The 22,040-nt window shown below is 33.7% G+C and overlaps 1 protein-coding gene across 2 annotated transcripts in view; it reads left to right on the top strand.

The window, feature by feature from the left end:
- LOC128999264 (unconventional myosin-XV-like) overlaps positions 1 to 22,040 on the top strand; it is a 170,801-nt gene that overhangs the window by 6,184 nt on the left and 142,577 nt on the right. For both annotated transcript variants that reach the window (XM_054425659.1, XM_054425658.1), the window contains exon 2: positions 8,138 to 8,210. In XM_054425659.1, coding sequence (XP_054281634.1) covers positions 8,166 to 8,210 — 45 coding nt within the window. In that variant the 5' untranslated portion in view covers positions 8,138 to 8,165. The remainder of the gene's footprint in view (positions 1 to 8,137; positions 8,211 to 22,040) is intronic.

The raw sequence follows: 22,040 nt of genomic DNA, 5'->3' as shown, positions 1-22,040 counted from the left end.
GTCAGTAACATTGTTGCCAACCTAAGGTCAAGATAAGAGGTCACGTGGTCAAGCCACGGCCATTCAAATCACGTCTTCGTTGTGCGCGTGCTTGTGTGTGTGTGCGTGAGAAAGTTCACTTCAGGTCAGACGGAACGGAGCCTTTTTTGCACTTCCTGACTTTTCAGACGTCGAAGACCTCGATAAAGTGAATATTGTGAATCAAATTGTGACATTTAAAATCTTTTGTATTGTACTTGTCTGATTCTCACCTCCTGAATATGTCCATATTTTATTAGTTCTGTACTTATACTTATAAGTCTGAGGATATTTTTGAAACGTCCTAAAATTTCCAGATATAATTTTGTTGTGTTTTTTTTTGGTATCGGACCTCATTTAGTTTTTTTTTGTGTTTTCTCACGTATAAAAATAATATATAACTGCAATAATTTGATTTGGTATTTGAAACAACAACTATTAACACCAAATGCCATCCAGTATAAAAATATAACCATATATTTCAGCTTTAAGGGTAATTGGTTATAATTTACCAACAATTGAAAATGTTAACAGGAAATATATGAATTGGGAAATGTAATAAGGATAGGCATTAAAAAAGGCATTCGATAAAGTATTCAACTATTTTGGAATATCAGGATTTGTTAAAAATATAATAACCTCTGTTGCTATATCTATTTCCAGCAAATATTAATTAGGCCTAAATCAAATACCAATCGCGTTTTCACTTGCGTTATAAATTTTAGCTGAGACAAAACAGATTTTGAGTTCGGTTCTATCACCAAAAACCTGTAATGGCCGCTGCGATTTACACTTTAAATGCCATCGGTCAAGGCGACAGCCGAGTATGCGCCCAAGAATGCAACGGGCGTGCGTAGTGTTTGGTATGCGAATGACGTAACTTCCCGAACCCGCTCGCGTGACTTCGGCAGCGTTCGGCTATCATCGGGCATGTCCGGAAACGCTCGGCTGCTTCCGTAATCATTCGGATGCCTCCGGATCATGTACCGGTTTATTCGTTCCGCCTTGATTATATAGAATGTAATATGCAAGTGATCTAGAAAGGGAACGTTTGCGTAATTCAGTAATTGATAGATCCACGTAATTATTTCCAGCTAAAAGATAGTTGCGTAAAGAAAGTACAGGTTTAATATTTTGCTATTGAATGGTATTCTGAATTTGAATAGCAGGATTTGTATTCTTACATCTTACTTTTTGCTGTATAAATTTAAATCAATTTTACTAACGCAAATACGAGCTTGTTTGTTTGAAATGCTTTAACAAACAGTTTACTGAATTGCTTTGACTAAAACCTCAAAGCCTAAGTACTATGACTGATACCTGATACTGTACTATCCTTGACGGTGTATAGTCAATGGCACTTGACCATTACTCCTTTGATCCTTGGGTATTCATTTATGTGGAGGCTATGTAAGTACCCTTGGCAACAATACACAAGTTTATTCATTGTTATAGTTAATTTTGATTTGTTCACGATACATTTGTCTAGGAGTCCTCATTTACGGACACCTATTTAAGAATATACCTGAGAAAAAACGCTGACAAAGTTTAATGTAAATAATAGTTACAATTGTTGTATTACTTGATAAAGTACATGTTTTCTTATAAGTTTTTATTTGGTAAAAGCTTTGGAAATACATAATGGCGAACGTAACCAGTTTTCTTGTAAACAAAATTTTTATCAATATTTCATACGTGACATGTGTAATAACTAATAAATAATTAAATTATTACATAATTCTTGATTACCATACTACATACAGTATTTGTGTTATATAATTACTGAACAAGAAACGTCTTCCAACAACACCGTTCTTCAATTTTTAAAGGTGCATACATATATGAAATATTACATGGAGTATAGAGAAACTAGAGCTACCCATCATCATGCTCCGTTGTGTTTAACCATAGACAAAAAGAATGAAATAATTCTTTTTGTCTATGGTTTAACACAACTAAGTAATTTTTATAAAGTTCAGAGATAGATAGAATAAACTGATTTATACTAAGCTTGTAATAAATATAAAAAAAAACATTAAACAGGAACACATAATTACCAAGAATTAATTAATAAACATTTTCAAAATATAAACAGTCCATAACACGGGCGATGATTTAATAAGAATAATTAATTAACTCGGGCATATTTCTCGGTAAGCCGCGTTGTTGAAATAACTGTTCATAACAGCTTGGAATGAAACATCCCTAATTTTACATTATACGTTAATGAATCAAAATAACTCGGTTTGCGATTCCAGCTAACCCAAAGGCATTAGCTACCACATTTCCCAACAGTTTACTTTTTCCACATAAGAATAACATTGAAATTTTAAATGTAGACCTATAAATTGGAATCGTCTGAATAACCTTTGATTGTACCACAACGCTTCGGTATACACAAGTAATTGTTTTTGTAAGCTACCCTTAATGGCTGTAGCATGCCTTGATCCTGCTGGTTCACGAACCCAATCAAGTTTTAACAAGCCTTACACACTCAAAACCAAATTTAATCAAAATCGGATCAAAAGGACTGTAATAATTGTGTTAATAAACACAATACGTGACACGGTGTCCCAAAACAACCTGTAGCGCTTTTGTGGGATTGTCCCTTGCGTTCCTTGCGAACATATTTTGCAATATAACTATGGGTCTCGCATGCATAGTTTTCTGGCTATCTGTTCGTTTTTTTACAATTTTTTTATAGTTTCTTAACGTTTAGATTTGTAATATTTAAATCTGGTACAGCCATGTAAAACTACGTTGAAATGAACTTACAAAGAAATCATTTTTCTATTTTTTACCATGTCAAAATGGTGGCTATTTAAAGATTTTAATCAATAACGAAAAATTTTATAAAAACACAAAGACTAATAAAATTTAATACATTTAAAAACGAATCTAATGATACTTAATTAAACAATTTTTTTCAAAAGTAACAAAGTTGTGACACTTTTTATCATCCAATATTTGAATTAAAACAAACTAACTTTTTCTATCACCGGATAAAAATAAGTTATTTTGAGTACTGTAGGTGTAGCGATATGCTCATTTCCATGCAGTGGGAGCAAGCTTTCAGTAAATTCAATAATAAAATTGATAAAATGTAGATGTTGTAATATTGAATATTGTATTGGAAGTTAAGTTTTATTCAAGGTCATATTCTAGATGAGTACCTTTGCCTCTCGTAAACCTCGTCCAGTTCTTTTATGGGTTCATTTAACTTGGTCTAACGGACTTGAGCAATGAAACAGTTCAAGAATCCTTGGCAATCTTGCCTTCTTTTTGCAATGTAAAGCATTTGAAGGCCGAGCTTTGCTTTAGCACTAGTAACATTTAGTTGAAATTTTCTTGAACAAAATAGCTCCCACTATGATCATTGCAAAGTTATTATCCCGAACAACCTTTAAAGTAGACAAGAGATGAAATATTTTATATCCATACTCCTGGAACAGGGTAATAAAAAGTGTAGTTCAAAAATCTTTAGCAACTGTTTTTTTGTAAATATCGAACTGATTGAATGGCGTTGTTTACTTATCTTACCGTGCTTTTTACTATACTTTTACTATGCTAAGTCGCGTCTTCAATATGATCATTTGTACAAAAAAATGTTCCCGTCATGATTACCGTACTAGAAATATCCCCTAGAAAGTTCAATACAATCAAGATTAAAAGTACATAACATTCTTAAAAAAAAGTAAATGCTTTGCATATGGATTGAACTATACATTGTTGAAGTTTTTGCCAGTTGAAGAGACCAGAAAACCCGATGGAGTGCGTATGGATAAATAATTTTCTGATAACTGTCGAATTCGCTGATTTAAACCAAGGTAAACTGAAAGGTAACCTTATTTTATGTCATTAACCTTTACTGTAAACAAACACTAATACAAAACATATTTTAGACTGTAGCACATCTGAGACTTCAAATTCAACTTAAATAAAAAAAAAACTAAATAAATATAAAAAAAACTGGATACAACTTGTCCATATAGATGAGACGTCGACTGCAGTATCCAAAGGCCAATGGTCAAAAAGCACATCAGTCATTTACCGTTATTAAGCTACATAATACGATTACTTAACTTGTTACCACGGTTGGTTCCACATAGTAATATCGTTCCGGTACAGTTACACGTGATATAACCTCTTTGTTCCGCTTGTTTTGTACTCTATGGTCCACTAGGGTGTTTCAACTGTGACGTCAACATGATAGGAAAGTGTCTGTCTAGTGGTGACATTAGTAAGTCACTCTGCGAATTGAGTGGTAAATAAATTGTAATGATAGTAAATCTTACTTGACACAATAAACACATGATGCCGACCTGCCTGGTGAAACACATTTTTATTGTGCAATTTATTAGACTTCTCACTTATTGTAAAAGCTGAAGGCTGCGTTTGTATCTTGTCGGTGATGTTTGGGTGCGCCAATGTTAACTAAGGGTTTCTCCCTTTTTGTGTACTATTTTACCATTTTTGCCTGTTTCGTTGTGATATCGGAAGGCAGCATTTGTTTATAATTAAATAGTTTAGTTGGTTGAAATGTCCCGTATGGGGAAGAAACCTTTGCCGTAGTTGGCACGGTAAGACCAAGGCCGCACTATAAGATATACCTAGTGCGTATATCTAGTGCGGCCTTGGGTAAGTCACGAAATTTCTATAAAATTATATAAGACATAAAATACCTTAATGGTCAAGTTTGGGAAATTAGGGATTTTTCAATCTTATCCATTGACAATCCTGGTGACGGTGACAAGTGACAACTACATCCGTATCCGGGTAACATGTCGGTACCGGAAATGCCTGTGCGTCTGTGGCTTACTGACCTGCCACACCTACTGCCTACTTCCCGTTTAGGTGTGTAATTATTGTACTGTCCGATTCCCTTTTTGGAAGAGAACTTTCTTCAAATGGGAAGCTTGAAATTCCCTCTATAATTTGTCAGTGTAGTTTAGAACAATGTTTATATTATCATTGCTCTGTCAATTAGCTGTGGTAAACTCCAGGATTTTATATTTTAATGCTTTCATTAACTTATTTACTTTTAAGTAAAACACTTTTTACTACCAGAAGCTCTGTAAAATAAACACATTGTTCGTATTTATAATGGCTCCTAGCACAGGAGGTAATTTGATGATAGGTAAACTAAACTTCTTCCCCGAAAGGGGGTTTTACATCCAAATCAAACCTGTCTATATCCACCTATTTTGTTCAATGTAATATGCGTTTCGTACCACATTTTTTCAAAGTCATGAAACGTTTTTATACACCCTGTATAAGGATATATTCCACCGAAGAGTATAGTGTTTTGGTACTTTAACCAACGCGTTTATTGCTGTTGCGGTTTTCCCTGCCCTGAGAAAGGCCGACGGTGGTCGTGAGCGAAAATCAGAAACGTCGTCAGCCGCAGCCCCGCAGTGAGGTATTTGGGCCCGGGCAACTTTCGTTTTCCCATAGTCGGTGCCAGAGGTCACAAATTTTGGACCACCCATGGGGGCCCATGAACATTGTCGATCATTTTCGATTTAAAAAAACGTTTTGATTCATTGGGGGCGACTTATTTCTGTGTATCTTTCTAGACATATTTTTGTTTTCTGTCTGCTTATTTCCTTTTTTTTACTACTTAAACCATCACGAGAAATTAATGCAGTTTCCAAACTACTGCTTATATTTTACTATCAAAGATGATCACTCAAGTGCTTCATTAAGAGTAGAGCTCACGTTAACTTTTACCTAAGTTAAGACGACTTATCCTACATCAACGCCTCAAACCTAAGAAATGCAGACACAAATCAAAACAGGTTTCAGACTATTCAATAGAACTGCCTAAAAGTAGCCTACTTGCTGTATTCAAAGTCAAAGGCACTATAAAATCAATAAATATTATCTGCCTAACTCAAAGGTTGTATTGCGAATGATTATATTTCTGATTACTGCAATTTGAGTGTTTCTTAACACGTCGGATTTTCCTAGTGTAAGTCATATTAGTAAGCGCGAGATTTTTTACTCCAATTTATCCAACAATGCGTATAATTTCTACATCGATATGGGTCATAATGTAGTGAAGCAGTGAAAGCGAAGTTCAGTTGTGATATGATATTTGTATATAAGATAAAACAATATTAGATCATCCAAATTTCAAAATATTTATCGGTTTTGTTTCGTAACTCTCATTTTTAGCTCTCTTCATTATTGTTTCAATTTACATTCTTATTACGCTTCTCTAAAGTAGTTCTCCAATTTTTTTACTTGTATTTTCAAACGAAATTTCTTCACGGGCTTCAAGCAAACACAATAGGTGCTTCATACCAAACCAAACAGCATGTTTTGTAGACAATGGCAAAATTCGTGTTGAAAGCCGTAAAAGGTGTTGAGATGTTAATTTATGCGCAGTTCTCAAACACACGTTGAAAGACGCGCCTTCCATTCTCTCCAGGCACAACTCTCTCTTAATTCCAGGAAAGAGTGATCTCAGGAAATGAGCGAAGCGAACTCACTTCTCTGGGATTGGCTGTATCATTTGAGATGACACATTTGGGATGTATTTTATACGTAGGGGAGAGTGCGCAGTGCACAGTGTTCATATTGCAGCCAAAAGGCACAGATTTTATCAGTAGCTTTTTGATGGTTTGAAACTGGAACCAGAATTTTGCATTCGATCATTGGATGTTTGATAAATGTTCCTTGCTGAATAATAAACCAACCTAAAATTGTCTGGGTAGCCAATTGGTTATAGTGTTCGCATTTAAATCTGAAGGTCGCTGGTTCGATTCCAAACGATACTGTTTCCAGACCCTGAAGTAATTTGTCATTGGACCATGAAAATTATGCTATCTAAAAATTGGTCTCCGTTAGATAGTAACAAGACCAGGGTTTAGACAAGCCCATTTAAAACGTAAAAATGCCATTGCCGTAGAAAACACTCAAATAAATACATCTTCGTAACAAACCTACACAGACATGTCACTATATTCTGTATTCAGATTATTTATTCAGATCAATACTACAGGAGCTATGTGTGTATAGCTGTAGGAAGCCATAGTGATAAAAATAACTGGAGCGCTTTACTTTTAATTTGCGTACCGTTAATCGACAGGGGTTCAAAATGTTTCAGTATGCTCCATATTTTGAGATAAGTATTACTGATTTTGTTAGAATTTCAGTGTATCGCGAAATTAAAAGTGATAACAAAGTTAGTGCAATCGAGAAGTTAGAAGTTTAGGATCTTTAGAGGATTTTACTTGACCAATCTCCTTAACTAGCGACTCGTAACTTACTAACTTACTCATCTTTGAAGATGCGGCTCTAGTCTATAATTTGAGGTATTACTGGTAGTTTTAGAATTTTAGTTCGATCTACTATTCTTATTCGAAAAGGTAGTAAGTAGGCTACGTGTGTGTTAGTACGTTATGACCTGTGTACTCTCGCTTTTGCTTTTGCAGTTGCAAATTAACTCATCGATATCACAAAATTGGTTTGTACTTATCGATTATCGATTGTCACTAATTGGCGATTTCCACCGTAACATCCGGTGGGAGCTGATCGTCGATTTCCGATTGTTATGTTGGCACAATTGACTTTCATTTCAGTCAATCGAGTAAAAGCGGACGAAAGTCATTGTTTTGGGACGCTTTCCCATTCAAATTATTGTTTGTGACACTACGTTTGAATATTCATTTTTGTCATATTAGTTTTAACGGACTGCCAGAAAATAAAATTGAAAATAAGAAGAGATATAAGAAAAAAACTATCTTCGATTGGCACATTTTGAACTTTAGTTTGTAGCAAGTCGTTTCATATCTTTTCACTGAGCATTTGGAAAGTTTGATCGAGTGTAAACATTTACTGCACAAGCTTCACCACATCTTCAACTAGTGAACCGGAATTGACAATCGAGAAATTGTGGACAACTATATATTGTTTTATGATGTTTCTAATATAGAACAAAACCCACTCTCTATATTCGTTTGTATTTGATTTCCTTTTAAGTATTTTTTGTACAACCTTTTCACATAGAAATGCTGCTTTTTGTTGATTGACATATTTGATCAACAAAGTCATGTTCATATGTTATTCTGTACGAGTCTTTAAACAGTATCACTTATGTTTTTATCTATTGCAGGATTTGAACCAGTGAGCCCTTGGCCACGATGACGTCTGAACCGCCTCCCTTGGTGCTCAGTGAGCTGGAGAAGGTACGTAGTAGAAATTTGTCACGGGTTTGTCTTGATTCGTTCCGTATTCCAAGGCTTTGACGGTTGATGTGATGAAAGGTTTGATCAGAATTTGCCTCTTCTACTTGAACAGCTAATAGCTTCTACTTGAATAGCTACGTGTGTAAACCATCAAACTCCAGTACAATAACAGACAAAAGGACTTATTCCATCCTTTTAAACATAACCGACATCAATTCTATCTAATAAAGAAAGGCAGGTTAGCTGTCTTAACCATTTGAGTATTCAAACATGATTATGTCAATACTACATTTCCTACAGTTACCTGTCGAAGTGGGCTTTCTTGCACTGATTATAGCACGCCAATGTACTACTTGGTGCATTTACTTACTTTTGCCACACTCATTTTTTGCCGCACTATGTTTTTTGCCGCATTCCAGTATTCCAACCAAACAACATTAAATGTGTTTTTATTAGGCACGTAATACGTGTACGCTTGAAAATAAGTTAGAGTAGACATGTTAGTATTTTTACTCTTTTAAATTTAAATCTGTGTTATCGACAGGCGTCCGATAAAAAATCACAGCCTTATAATGCAGGTCTGAAATAGAATCATTTATTTTTGAAACCACCAATTTCAAAACAATTTTATAAATCGAATAATTTTATGAAACACGTGTCATTCTATTTTCAAAGTTGTAAAATATGGAACCGACGCCGAACCAATTATTTTTTCCAAGAATTCAATACAGTTTTACGTGGCTTAACAAAGGCTTGGGTGCTCTTTGATATTTGAATGTTCTGAAAAAGATGTTCAGGGTGATTTATAATTTAAAAAGTTTTTTGTGCTTCTTTGTGCCAGTAATGTTTCCAAGTAACCTGTTTTATACACAAGGCATCGAGAAGCTTTATTATTTTATGTAGAGCAAGGATAGATTAGGGGTAGTGGGCCGTACTTTTCCCTGAATGAGCTTGTTAGAAGCTTCCAATAGAAGCTTGTTAGAATCGTGGTTTTTAGTCAAGTGACAATGTAGCGGTTGTTTTCAGCCCTTTTTTATCTAAAATATCGAAGTCCATCAGTTCACAAATAGATAGACCCTTCCACTATATTTTGGACTTTTAAGTTGCACAATAACAACTTCATTACTATATAGTTTTGTTACTTTGTACCAGATCACTAAAAACGTTTTTCGTTATTTCCCTAAATACTTTGGACAAAGAAAGCCACATTTATGAATTGAGTGTGCAATATACTTTAGAAAGTTAAATCGTTGTTCCGAATTTTCGCGAAGTCCCTCTGACAAGAAGATTAGTAGGGTTTTGTTTTAGCAGCTTCAGTTTTTAAAAAAATAATTTGCTTAACACTTTAAAGGAGTTATTTGGTAAAGAATAATAAAAAAAACCCACTGTCTGTTTAAGTAACGTTTATGAAAAAACCAGCAGAAAACCCGTCCTTCGTACGGGGTCGGCGTATAAGTATAACATGTTTATTGCAGCTCTTGCTTTGCGTTTGCAATGGGAGAGGACACGTTTTAAGAAAATTTGGTTTACTATAATTTACAGTCTACTAATGGTACAGCACATGTACCATAGCCATAATGTTCTACCACTGCACGTAATCAACAAAAAAAAGGTTCTCACAGTTTTGTTGTTGCTGCTTGGTTCAAATTATCTGTTGTCATAAATGCAAAAAGAATTATTAGTGCTGTACCCTATTGGTATTGACTATATAACACTAGGTACACGTTATACACTAGTGTTATACATCGATCTCTAGAGATCGATGGTGTTATGTAGTCAATGCTATTGGTAAACCTTTTAACCTTTTAATGCTATTGGATATCATAGAACCAACTTGTGCAGTTAAAAAAGCTGGCAAAATTCTTTAATTGCTTTTATATATGAGTTCTCACAAGGTTAAAATGGGCAACTCTAGAGCCACTGGGGTGGAGCCCGAAAGGATTTTGAGATAAAAATATGTCTGTATGTTAATCGGGAATGTGAGCTCTCTTCGTCATTCCAAATTTCAACCCAATCCGACTAGTAGCTATTGCGTGATTGAACTTCAAACAAACATGCACACAAACTTTCACATTTATAATATAAGTATGATTTTAAAAAGTTTAACATTTTAAATTCAATTGATTTAGATGTGAAAACTAATAAACTAAACTAAAATAGGTTCACTGTTGCACGTGTTTGTAATAATGTAATACAGTGTGTTACATAATGTTACATGTGTTGTAATAATGTTTGTAATACAGTAAGGTAATCTCCCTACACTGGTCGATACAAATTTCATTTGTTTTATATCTCCATGATCGATTTCGATTAGTCACCCGGTTATCAAATCCAGTGGGGATTCGGCCTAATGAATTACTGTCACTTAGTTTACATATGTTTACTATCTTGTAGGAGTGGACAGTGTATGTATCTAAATATATAAAAGGCAAAGCCCTCACTGACTGACTCACTCACTCACTCATCACTAATTCTCCCACTTCCCATTTACCTAGGAGGCTGAAATTTGGTACACTGATTCTTTAGGCATTAAATAGGAAAACTAAGTTGTTTTTATTCTGATCGGACTCTCGGGCTCCGCCCCAGTGGCTCTGGAGTTTCCCATGTTAACCTTATGAGTTCTCATATTTAAATGGAATTAATGAATCTTATCAGCTGTTTCAATTAAACAAGTTGGTTCTGTTCTATGATGTACAATAGCATTAAAGTTACAAGAATTACCAACAGGGTGCAGCACTATTATTTTTTTTAAATTTATGACAACAGCTAATTTGCAACCAAAAGGTGAGTGAGCGTAGCGAACGAACTTCAACCTGGAGGCGAGTTAGCGTAGCGAACGAGCTAACCTGAAGGCAAGTGAGCGCAGCGAACGAGCTCCAACCTAAAGGTGAGTGAGCATAACGAACGAACTTCAACCAGGACGTGGTTAAGCCATGCGAACGAGCTCACTTATGAAGTAAAACGGGGCAAAGCCCGTGGGTACAGCTAGTAAATACATAAAATGGTGCTAAAAAACGTGTTGTGTGTCCTTATCAAATATATAGTGTACTTAAATATGCATAATTTTACCATAAAAATCTCAACTTTAAGTTTTGCAATTTGTTAGAAAAAATTGTACTCGTGCAGGCCTAAAGATATTTTGTGAAAGGTTATACACAGTGAAATTATATACAAAGGGCATGTGTCTTGATAATGTATCAAACCCACGAACACAGCAATTTCTGGAATATCAGTAATGATGTGTATGTGCTCAGCATTACCATTAGTACTCAATGCGTTTGGTTGGGTTCCTGAGAAGTCTAGTTACAGCACCAAACCTACGTTTCATTATGGGATTCCAGGAACCCAGCGTTGAAGCAATACATTTTATAGAAAACTTCTCCCTAAGATACATTTAAACCTCCCACCATCGCTGGAACAATTATTATTTGAACATAAAAGATCTGCGATGAAATTATACAAGTTTAACTATATTGAATACTTTACTCACGTACAAAATATATATTTTTTAGCTCTGCGATATTCCAAATTAACAAAACGATATCAATCTGACACCTTTCTCCTCATTAGCTTACCAATAACCGTTATCATGCACAAGTAAAGGGAATAACTATATTATATGGCGAGATTACCAAATTTACTATTTTGAACTGTAGGTTTTAAAGTTGTACCATTTTGTTAAGAATAAAATTAAAATTAAATACATATAATTAAATTTAGTGTATTTTAATTAAAATAAACATAACTGTTTGTTTAAAAATCATATTTTGCTGTTATTTTGCAGGTTTAATAAAATGGGGAAATAGTTTTAAAAGAATTTAGTGGACTACAAAATGATTACTTTTACTACTATGCAACGTGAGTTGCTTTAAGAAAGCACAATCTAACATTTCGTTTCGACTGATAGCACATGCGCACAATTAACTTTTGTGGTCACCTTACTTTTTTGTGTTATTATCTTATATTTTAATATAATTTGGACATTTTAAAATCATATAGAGCGGTTATAGTGCTTGCCTTTAAGTCTGAATATTACTGGTTCGATGCCGAGCAGTACTTATTTATTATGTACCCTTTTGCCATTGGACTGTCAACTGTCAAATAATGGTTCTATCAAACAAAACGTCGTCTTTATATAGTTACTAAGACCACGGTTTGAACTGTTCTGGTAAAACAAGTAAAACATGCCAATAGCGTAGAACACATTAACAAACAAGTAAAACATGCCAATAGCGTAGAACACAATACCAAACAATTAAAACATGACAGTGGCGTAAAAAACATTAACAAAGAAGTAAAACATACAAATTGCGTAGAAAACATCAACAAACAAGCCAAACATGACAATAGCGTAGAAAACATTAACAAACAAGTAAAACATGACAATAGCGTAAAAAACATTAACAAACAAGTAAAACATGGAAATTGCGTAGAAAACATTAATAAACAAGAAAAACATGCCAATAGCGTAGAAATCATTAACAAACAAGTAAAACATGCCAATAGCGTAGAAAACATTAAAAAAACAAGTAAAACATGCAAATTGCGTAGAAAACATCGACAAACAAATAAAACATGACGATAGCGTAGAAAACATTAACAAACAAGTAAAACATGACAATAGCGTAAAAACATTAACAAACAAGTAAAACATGCAAATTGCGTAGAAAACATTAACAAACAAGTAAAACATGCCAATAGCGTAGATAACATTAACAAACAAGTAAAACATGCCAATAGCGTAGAAAAAATTAACAAACAAGTAAAACATGCCAATGGAGTAAAACACTATAACAAACACGTAAACACATGTCAATAGCGTAGAAAACAATAACAGACAAGCAAAACATGCCAATAGCGTAGAAAACAATAACAGGCAGGTAAAACATGCCAATAGCGTAGAAACTATTAACAAACAAGTAAAACACGCCAACAGCGTAGAAACTATTAACAAACAAGTAAAACACGCCAATAGCGTAGAAACTATTAACAAACAAGAAAAACATGCTAATAGCGTAGAACACATTGACAAACAAGTAACACATGCCAATAGCATAGAAAACAATAACAAAAAAGTAAAACATGCCAATAGCGTAGAAAACATACAAGTAGCATGCCAATAGCGTAAAAAAACATTAACAAACCAGTAACACATGCCAATAGCGTAGAAAACATTTATAAATTAACAAATTTATATATTTTTAAAACTGAACCCACACAAGACGTTACGAGGTATAAAAAGTACAAGGAATTCACAGAAACAAAATGTGTATTGTTTAGTAAATAACGCGTTTTTACTACCAATGACTGATCTGAAAACATAACGGTTTACATAATTAACCGAAGTAGGAATAAATCAAACAGAAACGCATAAAGCGCTATATGGTCCTGACGTGCTAAATGACATCGTTACGCAAAACTTGTTCTTTACATTTGATTGGTTTACGTAAAGAAATGACAGAAGAACGTTATTAAGCGTGCTTTGAGAAGCAATTCTCGGATCTAATTTTTGCAACTGCGACTTTGATGATAAATTGATTGCATAAACGGGTAAATTGCATGTTAACTTGTCACTTATTGTTGTTGACATTGGTCATATAACAGTTTTGTAGTTGTGTTGATTCGTTGTGATGCCTTTTCAGGCCTATGTTAACTCTTCTTTAACATAGTAGTTGTTGGATCCACTGCTCGCTTAACAGTTGGAGGTCGCCGGTTCTATCATGAGAAAAGTCAGTAACTTTTAAATGGTTCAAATCTGGAGTCAGTTGGCCCCCCTAAACATATGGCCTTTTATAAGTGGACCTAGCTAAAGAAACTGCACAGTTAGCAACAAGATACACAAATCGATCACACCTTTCTAAACCCTGCAATCATATTTAGTTTAAAATACGAATTCAAAGGTTCGTCGCAGTCTTACAAATTTAATTTAATTAATCGATTTAAAAAATTATATACTTTTGTAGACTCACATTTGTAGTGTTTGATGAATAATTTCAGTGTAATTATATATTTTGAACAAATAAAAAACAATAGATTTTTCGTTTAATAAAAACTGATATTGGTGGCCCAAGAGTGAACAAGAGATTCAAACTAAAGTAAAGAGGAAAAGCGTGTTTCATCAAGAGCAAATTATTTCTGTTCTGGGAACGTAAGCTGTTTCTGACGTACTCCAATAGCTGGAATCAGCTTTTCAAAAAGTACGCTGTGTTTATCACAAAACCCGGCGTAATCCGCGTGCGTTTCGAGGAAAGCGCTTGCGGCAAAACTTTGTCTTTTCAACAAATAAATCTCATAAAAACTACAATTTCACATTTCTACAGAGCGTTGAGACTGAATGATTTCAGAGTAGGAGTATACAAGTACCGATGGATAAATTTTAGAGAAGGGAATAACATTTTATTTAGAGAGAAATTGAAAAATAGATACGTAGTAATGTACAGATTTCGAAGGACCAGAGGGTTAAAATTTTGAGAAAGAGTGATATTTAAAGAATATATGAAAGGGAAAAAATGATAACAAATTTTTTTGGGTTACAAGAGAAATGACAATAATTTATTTACTTTTTGATACAACATATGTTACAACAATATTTAACAATATAACAATAGAGAATAATTTAATTTGATTACGAACACATGTTGCAAGGCAAAAAATTAAGTAATTAATTGACCCAATGATTATGAAATATACATAAAATAGAAACATAAAATTGAAGTTTATTGAACTGATACTGGCATTTATTTAATATTATTCCAAATCAATGTATCCACCATATAGTTCAGACGAAGAAAACTTTAACGGATGTTTATGTTTTTAATGATTTAAAATCTATGAATTTATAAGCAAAAATTAAAGTGCACGGTGTAAAATTTACGCGAAAATTCGAGAGGTAAACATTAACTCACTATCAACTTACAAAAATTTTACGTCAACTGACATAATTCATACAGTACCCCAAATATGCCTAAGACTTTATCAAATGATCAGAAGTTTATTTGCAATATCCTAGCCATTGATTTATTTTATTGATTTTTCTACTTACGTAGATTTGTCATCCATATTGTAGGTAGCGAGCTGGTCGTGGTAGAGCGTGGGGCCTCAGAGCCCAAGGTCACGGGTTCGAGTCTCGCTAATCACCAATGAATGTTATCAAATGATCATGACGCGGCCCTTTATGACTTGCCTGAAGTAATTTATAGGCCTTAAACTGTTCCGGGCTAGAACCTAACGTCCTAGGAGGTGAAGGTGCGACATAACAATCATACTTATTGCCATGACTTATTTACAATATTAGCCATGTTTATTTTCAGTAACTATTGGGTATTCAGTAACTTTTTTCCTTTATTGATTTATTTGGAGGAGTTTACAAATGATACACACAACAAATTGGCTTTAGATTTAACGTATAAGTTCAGCCAGCACTATCACGTAATCATATTCAATAGTTAAATATATCTCCTAGATTAATCATCCTTATCATAGATTAACCCACTTCTCTACAGCTTTTTAAACCTTAGGGATTCACTAGAGCAGTTTTCAAATTGTAGTATTTGGCCTAAAATAAGAGAAAAAATTAGTCGACATAAGCGCACTCTAACGACACCAACAACTAAACACGCATAAAACATAGACTTACTAATAATAGACTTGATTAATCTATAATATCTATTGAACGAGTTTAACATTCCATCAGAATTATTTATTTGCAAAGACAAATGACCGGTAAACCTAAGAACGTTGATGACTTGCCTTCCATTTTTTTTTTACTTTTACTAAAAGAAAACAAACTATTTACAATATAATGTGAGGTTGCCTTGCAGTATATAATTGAACCATCTTTGCATCAAAGCAGTCATCACGATCTGATAGTTCTTGAGAGTAGATAATTGTTCTCCTTGTAACAATATTTGCAGGGGATGATATAAAGACAGTAAGGGTTGGTTCTAGGAAAACTGTAATAACTCCTATCTCCCACGCAAAACACAATAAGTATTGGTGAAGCAAAAGATATTACAATATGTCACATTTCTGGGACTTCTATTACTTCTCCCAATCTTGTGAGAGAATTTAGTTACTGAGTTAATTTTGTTCAATATTATTTTCTATTCACTTTGAGTAGAAAAAATTGAATTTTTATCATTAGATCTGAAGCCTGGTTTTCAAGTAATAATGTTAATGAAGTTGAGTGCTCTGTCAACGTTTTTTGTTCTCTTATTTTACAATAAATGTTATTATTTTTACTTTTTATCAGAACAAAAACAATAATTTACAGGATAAATAGATTATGTTTACTGTAAGTTGACATAATAACAAGAAACCAATAGACAACAACAAAACTACTCCAAAATCGGAAAGGCCTTTTCTAAAATTAATTGTCTCAATTTTATCCATAATAATAATAATGACAAATGTATGACGAAATGTATTTGATGTCTATCGTATTTGATCCGCCGTTTTGTGAATGAACAGGCATCTATAAATAATGTGATTTTATGAATTAGACTTTGCTAAAAACTATGACATTTTTCTTTACATTAACACAACACCTTTTTAGATAGAAAATGACAATCTAGTTTTAATAACTATATTTACAATACTTGAGCTTTAGTCAATTATTAAATAGTTGCATGAATATTTTAACTCCACTTAGAGTTAAAACTCTTACATATAAGTGTAAACAATGATAACCAATTTGTAATCACCAATTATTAAGTCTTTTATATTATTTTTGAACGCCAGAAATGTAATGGGAAATTACGTTTTGTATTTTAGGCAAATACAAACACACTGATGAACTAATTTCACCCTTTAAATATTTTAATACTTTCTTACCATGAAAATTAAGCTTAAAATGTAATGCGTTGGTGATTAAACAACAAGGAAATGTAATTATACGATATTTCCTTCGTGGAAATGTTAATAAACGTAGATTTGGAACTCAAATGGAATTTAACTTCGTAGAAACCCAATCCATTAGAGACAACTGGATTAATAAACAATTTTAGTAGGATAATATCTCAGGAATCGGATGATTTTGTAAAGATTTACTGATTATTTATTATGATTTGTTAGTAATTTTTATAATTTGTTAGTTATTGTATAAAATATTTTACTTGTTTAATTGCCCTTAAAACTTAAGTAGAAAGCTCTATGCACCAGTATATAGTCACTGAAAACACTAATTTTATAGATGTTTCTAATGTTGATGTTAGAAATTCAGGTCTATTTGTACAGAACTATTTTCTGTTGTAATGCTGATAGTTTAAGGAGACGAATTAATCTTTTCTACAGTTACAGTTGCTTCCACTTAAAAATTACATTTATAAAACAGGACGGAAGAAGATTTTTACCGCGCACGCCAAAATATATTTTTTTATGGCTTTACAATGCCAAAGCAGCAGCGGTGAAACGCCTGCAGTTTGTCCGTATGCAATCTAAACGCAGCATCACTATTGCCAACGCCTCATTGAAGGCGCTGGCCACCGGCTCCGGGTGACCTTGCGCTCTTGAATGCAATGATTTACGTGACCTCTGTTTAAGAGTTAAATTTCATTCATATCAAAATTTAAAAAGTTAAACCAGACGAAATTTTTCACTCTGAAAAATGCGTTATAAAAGTTAACTACTTACGAAATCATTACAACAATCAAGGACAGTAGTGATTTTTAACACCAATAAAGATGTGTAGAAGCATTACTCAATATTTACTTCAATTAACTGTAAAACTGTTACGTTGAGATGACAGCTTTGTTCCTGAGTAAGAGTCCTTGGAGGCTAGCGGCAATCTTGGAATAATTTCAAGAAAAATAAAGATTTTATTTACCATCCCAAAATATTTGTTTGGATAGAAAAAAGGTTATCCCAGGGCACTTTGGCATAAGATTTTTTTTGTGATTTCTTTTCCAAGGAAGTCCATGGAGGCTAACGGCCATCTTGGATTTGCTCATCATAAGAGCAATCTTAATGTTGTTCATTAAAATCAGCAGCCGAGTTATTTACCATCTCAAAATGTTTGATCAAATACCAAAGTGATTGTAATTTAAATATCTAGGGAACTGTGAGATTAGATTGTCTTTATAGCTTTGTAATTGTTTAGTGAGTTAAAACGTGTAGGCTCCAAGGACTCCTAACTGTTTTTGCCAGGACCATTTAATATCAGCCTAATGACTAACTAAGGACTACCGGGAGGATAAATTAAATATACAGTAACACAATATTACAACAGTTTTGTTGTATTTACTTGGCAATAAAGAATTTCATCGTTTTTTTTTTTTTTTTTTTTTTTTTTTTTTTTGTTAGGGAGGTGTAAAATGCATTAGGCACACCCTCAGTCCTTGAGGGTAGTGTGGAAGGAGCCAAAAGTGATAATAGTATATTTCGTACCTAGGGCCGAAAATGAGGTTTTGCCGGCTCGAGATAGTTTATCGATCGAGAGCTGTAAAACCATTTCGGTCCGTGGTACAGTTCTCGCAGCTAGTCTGGGCGCGCGGCCGCACTAGGGCAGGGAGTGTAGAGGGGAGTGTTTATTGCTAATTTCCAAAAACATTCGGACCACACGGCACACTGGGGTTGTTCAGCGCCTCACTGCTGTCTTCATGGCTTTGGCGTGGGGGACGGTTAGTACACAATGGTCCGCGCGCCCAGACTATCTGCGAGAACGTACGAACGCTATTTTTCACCACACTTTACCCTATTATCACTATTCACCACTGTAATAATGCACACAGATAGTCAACACAGCTACAACTTTAAGGTTATGTGAAGAAATAATTTGAGGAATCAGTAAAAATAAAAATAAATAGTTGCTAGGCAACAGTGACAATAACACAATTCTATTGCAATGCTATTAGGATTTTGATTGTGTATTTAAAATGCATTCATGTTTTAAGTAAGTAAGCTGATTTTGCGGCCCCGGCCTGTAAAAACCTGCTCGGTCCCCCAAATTACGATGACAGCTGGCATGGCCAGCAAAATGTAACTTTCAGCCACCAATTAACGTATGTAATACAGCCGAAAACATTATAGTGTGGTGAAAAATATCTTTGATCCTCACTCTTATTTTGTTGAATTTAAGCTTGTGTCAAACTGCTACAGTTGCAAAAACAGCTATCGACCTACGTGATAAATGTAAATTTAATCATCTTATAAACCCCACACAACATTTAATATTTGACTGCTCGACAGTAAAAATCCATTCGGGTTAATATGATGTCATTAAGTGAAGAATGTTTTCCTGTCATTCTGTTAGTGATTCCAAGAATATTTGTTTCAATACATCAGTCAATTGGCAAAACGGGTCATATATTTGCCTCAATCAATAAATTATTTCACTTAGTTCAGAGAATAGGGGAGGAAATGTGTGTTGATATTGTCAAGTTTCTTCCTTGACTATATTAGAACTACAGAGCTCAACCTGCTGGAAGAACGATTTCCTTACTTGGATAGAATTTAATTTAGTTCATGTTCCTATAATACTCGAATGTCAAACAATGCACTTTATATTTGAAACAAGTTCTGAGACAGTTTGACAGCTATCTTGTCAATTGTCGTGTGAGCTGGTGTTTTATTGTCACATGTTTTAATACGTGAAGGTGATTTCTTCGAAACACTACTCTTCCGTTAACGATGGACGGATTTTTACAAACGATGTGTCAAAATTAAGTATTTTTTTGTATATACGCCCCCTTTCACCTATTCCTGTAATAAAAGTCCTCGGGATTTGCCCCACAGGCCATCAAAATCCCAATGTATTTCTTATGAAGAAAGTATTTTGATTACTTAAACAGACGAATAATTTGTATTAATAGCTGTTCATAGTAAACACATGATACACACAAGAGCGTTCGTTTTCAGAGTGAGTTCGTTTTCAGTTTCGATAACTGGAGTGGAGTGATTGATGACACTATCTTAGAGTCGACTCTTTTAAGTCACCGGAAATTATGACTGTTGTTCGTCTTGAAATAACGCCTGTAATACTGTACTTTGTAATTGCTCGAATTCGAGCAACAGGTGCACTAGTATTAATTAATTGTTGATATGTTTGGAGTTCAGTTGTCTGTTTACTCAAGTTCAATACACATCAATGTTACGAAAAGTTTGTACGTATACTACAGTTGTAAAATACAGTTTATTCAATAAGAATATAAACCACAACACTACATAAATTAAACCAGAGATGAAACATATTTTTTTATTCTATGATTTATTCTATTATTTATAGATCAGATTGATACAGTTGTGAAATATGTATGTTCTGTAAAATGCCACTTGAAGTTTCAAATTTATTTGTTTTCATTTTACAAACTTCGATTTCCATAAAAAAAAACCCACATATTATCAAATTACTTTATATGACTTGAGTTTTTAAATCAAGCCTACAGCGTGAGGAACATTAACACACACTACACACTTTGTACGAAAAAAACTTGCATTGATTTTATCCCTAAACGTATAAATAGCTTCAGTTGTAAATTTATGATTTAAGATTTGTAGCACCAATTAATTAATCAAATATTGTTTTAAATTAAGATTTCCATCCAATTTCATCATGGAGAACTCGTTTTGACAATGGCCTATCGGAAAATTGCGTTTCTCTGAAAAAATAAAGGATTCAAAGCAATATAAAAAACTGTTCATCGTAAGCACGTCAGTAATAAACAAGTAAAAAATGTAGCATACACCAGTTGTTGTTATGTGCATTTGACAGCCTCAGTTATCATACAATTGAAATACCTTAATCCTACCTACTCTGTAAACACCACTATTTTTATTTATAATAACATTTATGGTTTTTCGTACAATATATGTCAGTATTGTAACGAAAAACGTGTTATACATTGCATCGTCACTGTGCTGAAGAGCGCCTGCAGAACGTTCAATGCTATCTTGTCATACACTCGTGTATGTACTATTGCCTTTCGATAGTTGAAGGTGTCACATGTTACACAAATACAGCTCTACTAAAAACGTATCCCAACCTTATTTTATTTCTAATGAATAACCTATATCACCATCTAAGTAACTAATATAATCTTGGTATTTAAGCAATGTTTATTCCGATTAAATAAACAGTTGAACAAAATTACTATACAACTTAAATCAAATAAGGATTTATTTGTCAACCATTGCGTATGTTCCTTGTAAAAAGTGCTAACTATGCAGCTAATTCTTATTAAAGTACAAAATTATCATTGGAATTAACAACAGTTTTACAAAATAGTCCCACTCGATTTATTGTGTTTGTACTGTATAGCTGACTATGCAATGTACCAGTATATTTACACAAGCCTCAGAATCGTTTTGTTCCAATGCTAACAATAATGGAAGGTATTTATTCAATTTTCTAGGAAAACCGTTGCAATATTCGACTCAGTGGAGCGAATGGATTGACATTTATTGGGAATCGAGAACACGATTTGAATACGCAATACTCTTGTTCACTATATTCAATTCAAGTGAAGCAATATATTTTATTTGTGGAGTAGCATGGAAATTTGATGAAAATCGTATGTTATTATTTCGCGATTTAAGCATTTTTTAAATGGGGTAGCGGATTTTTATCCCCCTGGAATTTTACCCCCTGGGCAAACGTGACGTCACAAACCAGGGGGTAAAATTCCGGCCGCGAACTTTTGAGTTTCGCGACATCAGCTCGATGGATAAGACGTGGAATTAAACATATATTTTCACAGTTGTGAATTTAATTAGAACACATCAAATTATAAAAAATAGAGTGTACGGCCCGGATTTTTACCCCCTGGCGAGATATATAAATTAGTGAGAATGATTAATTATCTTCATTCTGTTTTAATTTAATAGTAAACATTTTAT

The sequence above is a fragment of the Macrosteles quadrilineatus genome, unplaced genomic scaffold (genome assembly GCF_028750875.1).
Source record: "Macrosteles quadrilineatus isolate MER2022 unplaced genomic scaffold, UCM_ALF_1.0 Scaffold_8__2_contigs__length_117827958, whole genome shotgun sequence".
Taxonomy (NCBI): Eukaryota; Metazoa; Arthropoda; class Insecta; order Hemiptera; family Cicadellidae; genus Macrosteles; species Macrosteles quadrilineatus.
This window is presented reverse-complemented; position numbering and strand designations above follow the sequence as displayed.